This window comes from Lepidochelys kempii, chromosome 18 (genome assembly GCF_965140285.1).
Source record: "Lepidochelys kempii isolate rLepKem1 chromosome 18, rLepKem1.hap1, whole genome shotgun sequence".
Classification (NCBI taxonomy): domain Eukaryota; kingdom Metazoa; phylum Chordata; order Testudines; family Cheloniidae; genus Lepidochelys; species Lepidochelys kempii.
Window position 1 is genome coordinate 2,574,143 of NC_136397.1, and position 6,119 is coordinate 2,580,261.

General features: G+C 62.1%; 1 protein-coding gene across 1 annotated transcript; it reads left to right on the forward strand.

The window, feature by feature from the left end:
- The first annotated feature begins 596 nt into the window (after positions 1-596).
- Positions 597-5,878, forward strand: LDLRAD2 (low density lipoprotein receptor class A domain containing 2). Its single transcript, XM_073316738.2, has 4 exons — positions 597-1,362; positions 3,275-3,418; positions 3,769-3,909; positions 5,404-5,878. Exons 1-4 carry the CDS (start codon positions 753-755, stop codon positions 5,649-5,651), a joined length of 1,143 nt encoding a protein of 380 aa, XP_073172839.1. The 5' UTR covers positions 597-752; the 3' UTR covers positions 5,652-5,878.
- Positions 5,879-6,119: the final 241 nt, after the last annotated feature.

Here is a 6,119-nt window from a genome sequence, read left to right on the forward strand (position 1 = left end):
TTTCTTTATTTCTGGTACTATTGGGGCACACCATGCAGTTGGCTTGATTATGCCAAGCCGCTCCATTCTCTTTAACTCAGTTTCCACTTTATGAAGTAATGGGCTAGGAATCCTGCACGGTGTAGGTACACTGTATGGTTCAGCATTGGCTCTTAAGGTCATTGCACTGGATCTTCTTTCAGAAGTCCAATATCACCAAATATTCCATGGGGCCAGGCTCGTGGTCTCAGCCGCTGCCACAGCCAGGGGTGCTGGAACCGTTTTTATAGTGGGGGTGCTGAGAGACTTGAAACCAAACTGTTAATGATGGAAACCATTTCAAGCAAGGGGGTGCGGCAGCAAAGCATGAAAACCAAACTAACAGCAGTAGAGCCCAGCACCATGCCTCCTGTCCCACCAGCGGCCTGGCCATCGTCCTGCACCCGCTGGGCTTCCCTCTGGGAGCTGAGGGGTAGAGGCCTGATGCCCTCCCAGGGCTGGGGTCCTCTGAGCTGGGCTTCTCCCTGGTAAGCATCTCCTCCAAACCTGGCATCAGTCACAGGTGTGCAGGGCGGGGCTGCCCGATCCCATGGCTGCTCTTTAACCCCTTCCTACCTGCTGTGGGGTTTGTGCATCCTGGCCCTTGGGGTCAGAGGAGGAAGGCGGTATCTGTGTGTCCCCAGAGCAGGCCGCAGCCGTGCGAGCTGGTGCATGTTGTTAGCGCAGCTGGGCGCTAGGCGGGGACGAGCCGGCTCCCCCCCAGGGCCGTTTCCATGCTTTGCCGTCTCCCGAGGCAGGGACAGAGGCACTGGGATTCAGGGGCTGCACATCCTGCTGGGGCTCGGGTGGCAACTCTCTCTCTCTCCCCCGCCTCAGTGAACCTGGTGGATTTTTGTGGCCTGACCATCAGAGACGACGGGCTGATTATCAATTCGCACAGGGACTCCCGGCGCTACTACTTCGTGGCCACGGGGACAGACTGCTCCCTCACCATGCAGGCCGCGTCGCCCAAAGACAAAGTCCAGTTTCAGTTCCGATTCTTCTTGGTGTACAGCTTGCTGCGCCTGGCCCCCAGCGGCAGGCCCCCACCCACTGCCACCGGAGCGCCTCTGCCCCCAGAGACCAGCCGGCCCAGCCAAAGGGGGCCTGGACAGACCTCGTCTGGTGGAGACTGGGAGCTTCAGGATCCCTGCAATGCTGGATCGTATGTGCAGTTCTATGATGGCAGAGGTCGTGCTGCCGAGCCCCTGGGGGTCCCGCTGTGTGGGAAGAGCATCCCCAGGCCCATCCTGTCCACCGGGAACTACCTGACCCTCCGCTTGGTGACACGGGGGCAGCAGCCCCGGGTGGATTTCGTCGGCGATTTTACATCCTTCCGACTGGGTGAGGTGCAACACGTGCAGGGGCACGAGCCAAAGGACCTTGCCAGACAAGCACAGTGTCCAGCCCAAAGATCAGCTGCCCAGCCCCCGCCGCCTGCCTGGAGACCAATGCCAGCTGTGCCCTGGGGCCCGGTCACCAGCCGTCACGGGGCCAGGGCACATGTGGCAAAGGGCTTCAGTGGAGGAAATAAACTGAGTATTTGTGCCGCCTGCTGAATCCCCGCCAGGCTGTACAGGAGTCTTGTCCTGGGGTGGCTGGATCAGGTGCAGGCCGGGGAGCAGAGGCAGGGCTGGCCCATGAACGCCCAGGGGGTGCAGATTCCAAAGGCCACCTGGTTGGCGGGGTGGGGGGTGAATCAGGAGTGACATGGGCTTGGCCGCAAGCGCGTGTGATGGCGATGAACACCCATCAGGGCACGGGGAAAACGCACCTGTTTGCCAGGGACTCCACAGTTGCCTGGAACACAGAATGACGTGTGCCTAGGCCCCCCACGCACAGCTGCACATATATTCCTGGACACACGCTGTCTGCACACACCCCTATACACACACACACACACGGCTGCACACAGACACACGCATACCGCGTCTCACACAAGGCTGCACAAATGCTTCCACACACACAGGCCTGCGTGCACGCACCCAGAGTCTCACACAAGGCTGCACATGAACAGCTGCACACACGCTCCTGTACACACACCCTTGCGCACGTGGGCGTGTGCACACCCACCCCCATCTCACACAAGGTTGCACATGTCCTCTCACATGCAACCTCACGCTCTCTCGCTCTCTCTGTCACACCCACCCCCACCCCCACTGAGGCCAGTGTAGTTCAGGTCTTCAGGTTGTGCCGACTGTCTCGGGCTCTGAGACCCAGGGTTTCTAGCCCTGCAAAGAGCCCTTTAGTCAGGGTGAACTCATGGCCCTGCTGAGATGAGTGACGCCCCGCCCCTGATGCCAGTGAGCAGGGCGTTGGTGGCGCGATAGCCTGGCTCCGCTCTCAGTGGTCACTGCCAGGCCCCAGAGCCAGTGGTTCCAAGAGAAACCAAAGGCCATTCTCCCTGGTCAGACACCCCCGCTGCTCTGATGCCGCCCCCCTGACAGGAGAGGCCATCTCCCCTCCAGAGCAGTAGGTGCTGCCATGTCCTTTAGCCTCTTGGCATGTTCGCCCTGCTGTCTCACCTGTGGCTAGTGGGGTGTTAAGGTCCTGCTTGCAGTGCCCCAGGCAGGGCCCCAGCTTGCAGAGAGCCTGGGTCTGAAACTCTGCGGCATGGCTAAGGTTGCCAGTTTTTGACTGGAACACCCTGTTGGAAAGGGACCCTGGCAGCTCCGGTCAGCACCACTGACCAGGCTGCTAAAAGTCCAGTTGGTGGCGCAGTGGGGCTAAGGCAGGCTCCAGGCCTGACCTGGCTCTGCGCAGCTCTTGGAAGCAGTCCTCATGTCCAGCTCCTAGGCACAGGGGCAGCCAGGGGGCTCCACGCACTGCCCCTGCCCCGAGTGCCAACTCTGCAACTCCCATTGGCCAGTGGGAGCTGTGGGGGAGGTGCCGGCAGGCACAGACAGCGCACGGAGCGCCCTGGCCCCTCTGCCTAGGAGCCAGACATGCCGACTGCTTCCGAGAGCTGCCTGAGGTAAGTGTTGCCCAGCCAGATCCCCACTCCCAAACTTCCTCCCATGCCCCACCCCCCTCCCCCACCTCAGAATCCCCTCCTGCACTCAAACGCCTTCCCAGAGCCCACACCCCAAGCTCTTGCCCCAGCCCTGAGCCACCTCCTGCACCCTAAACACCTCATCCCCGGGAGCCTGGCAGCTTGGTCACGTTTCCCTCTCTGCCATTGAGTCACGTACCCATGCCAGTGCATGCTCCCAGCTGCTCCCAGCCACGCTGTCAGTGCTGGCCATCTCCATTTCAGGCTTCATGGAGTGCAGCGAGGAGCCGTACTTCCAGTGCCGGAACAGCAAGTGCATCCCCAGGAGCCTGGTGTGTGACCGGATGGGCATCGATAACTGCGGGGACGGCTCGGACCAGGCGGCCCACCCCCCTGCCAAGTGCAGAGGTCAGTGCGGGTGGGGAGAACCCAGGGCAAGGGCGGGGGAGAGGGAGTGCCCCCGAGAGCAGTAATGGACAAGAGGGCTGGAAAATATGGGCCCGATCCTGCCTGGTGCAGTTGGGAGCGCGGGGGAGCATTCTGGATGGGAGGACGGGGGAGCAAACGGACGGGGAGGTGGGGGGCTCTGAGGCCTTTAGTGAGGCAGCTGCCAGGGAAGGGCTGCTGGGGTGGGAGGGGGCAGCAGGAGCTCAGGGCTGCTCCCCTCCAAGGGTTTTCCTGGCCTGGGGGCTCTTTGCTGGGCTGACGCCTGCACTGGCAGATGGTGCAATTACACCCTCTTCCTCTCCCCCATGCAGGCCACCTCCCCACATCAGCATCTCTCCAGCTGGTGAGCAGCCCTGCAGCCAGCGTCACCCCCTGCATGGCGGCTTGTGCCGGGGCAGAGAAGAGCCACCCCTTGGCCCCAGACACTGCGCCCCTGGACAAGCCTGCAGCAGGTACCTAAGTCCAAGTGCAAAGTCCCGGGCCTGGCCCAGAAATGTGCTCAGCATCTGGCATTGTTAATGGATTTCTCCACGTGCCCTGGGGGCAGGGCTGGGCTGTTCCCCATGGTACAGACGGGGACTGGGGCAGGGCCAGGGTCTGGGACCCGCCCACTCGCAGGCGGTGGGTGCTCTGCTCTGTCCCCTCCTCCCTCCACCCCATGCGAGCAGGGGAAGAGGCTGAGCAGGGGCGGGACCTCGGGGTGGGGAGAGGCCAAGTGGGGGCAGGGCAGAGCACCCCCTATTTATTTTCAGTGGGTGCTTGAGCCCCTGCGACATGCCCCGGGGGGAGCCTGAACCGGCGGGCAGCCAGGGCCCTTTCTGCCCAATCTGAGCTTGCTCCTGGGAGGTCAAAGCCCAGGATGCCCCCAGCACTTTGCAGAAGGGTTGACTGATGTGTGCGCATGTGTGTGTGTGCAACGAGAGCTCTGTGTGTGTCATGCCAGACACGTGATGATGTGTGTGTAATGGCAGGTGTGTGTCCATATGCAATGACGTGTGTATATAATGACAGATATGGGCTCGTGTGCAACGACAGCTGGATGTATAATGACAAACTTATGATGGCACGTGTGGAATGAAAGGCCTGTGTGCAGGTTTGTGTAATGACGTGTATGTGCTATGTGCCATGACACGTGCATATGCGTGTAATGGCAGGTAGTTGCATGTTTACATGTGTGCATATGCCCTAGCAGCTGTGTATGTCCCTGTGCAATGACAGACGTGTGTGCATGGTGACAGGTGTATGCAATGACGGGTGTGTGTGCGTGTGTAATGACCGGTATGTCCATGTGTGCAATGGGTGTACTGACAGGTGTGTGCCATGACGTGCAAAGTGTGTAACGACAGGTGGGTGTATGATGTGTGCATGCATGGACACGTGCAATGGCAGGTGGCTGCGTGTGCGATGACAGGCATGTTTACGTGTGTGTTCCTCCTCCCCCCGCTCTGAGCTCAGGCTCGAGGAGTAGCGGCTCGGCAGGCGAGTGGGAGATCAGCTGCTGTCTCACACTGACCCTCGCCGAGGCTCTGGGCCCTGCAACAGGCACCTGTGTTGTTCCTCTCCCAACGTGCCCCCTACAGCGACCCTCCAAGGGCCAACGCCTGGCCGTGTGATGCAGCATTGCCAGCTGTCCCCTGCGGCCCGCATCCACCCTGTCCCTGGTGTCTCGTGCCCCCATGCACAGTGCAGCTGGCTTAGCACCACATGGCAGAAGGAGCAGGCTGGCAGCAACTCAGGCCCTGTGGCCCCATGGCTGGGGCACTGAGGGCACGGGAGCCCCCTGGGCTCTGCCCACCCTGTGGCAGGACAGGCTCGCCAGAGTTGTCTGCTTTTGGCTCCAGCACGTCGAGGGCGTTTGGGGGCAGAGACGGCCACAGAGCAGTGCTGGGGAGGAGAAGGGAGGCACCTGGCACTCACTGCCCCCAGCCCTTTTCCTTCCTCTCCAGGTGAGAGGAGCTCAGGCTCCCTGCTGCCCCTCTACATCCTCCTGGGGCTGGGCGTGGGCTCAGCCCTCCTGCTCTGGTGCTGCTGGTCCCCTGGCTGGTTTGTCTGGAGACTTGGGGCCTGCCGGTTCCTGCCTGGCTGCAACTCCGTGTGGGCCTCATGCCAGCTCTGCCCCCGCAGCTGTGCCCACAGGAACCAGGGCTGTTCCGGCAAAGTGACGCCGCAGCACAGCGACGACCTGCCCCTCTGATGCCAGCCGTGCCATCTTTGCCCGGGGGCGGGCACTGGGCCTCCCCCCGGCCGGAGGAGCAGGGATCTGACCTCTCCTGCCCGTGCCCTCTGCTGGCTTGGTGGGGTGGGTGGGGGGAGATGAGAGGGGATGGGGCAGCTCCCCCTACCCCCCCTGCCCACTCCCATAGGCACGAGCCAGGCCCCATGTGCCTTCCCCCAGAGGCGGCAGCCTCCAAAACACAAGGGCCCAGAAGCTGCCCCAGTGAGCGCTGCGGGTGGTGGAAGGAGCGACGGAGTCACTGGCCTGGGTGGGGCTTGGCCCCCGGCCTCTGAGCACGGCGCGGCTGGGGGCAGGCCGCGTGCCCCCCAGATCGGCCTGTGAGTGTTGTTGTGAAGCCTGCCGCACCAAACGCACTGTCCCACCCTGTGGGGTGCAGCTGGCGGAGGATGTGAGCCCAGCGCTAATAAAACAAGCCCACCCTTTGCT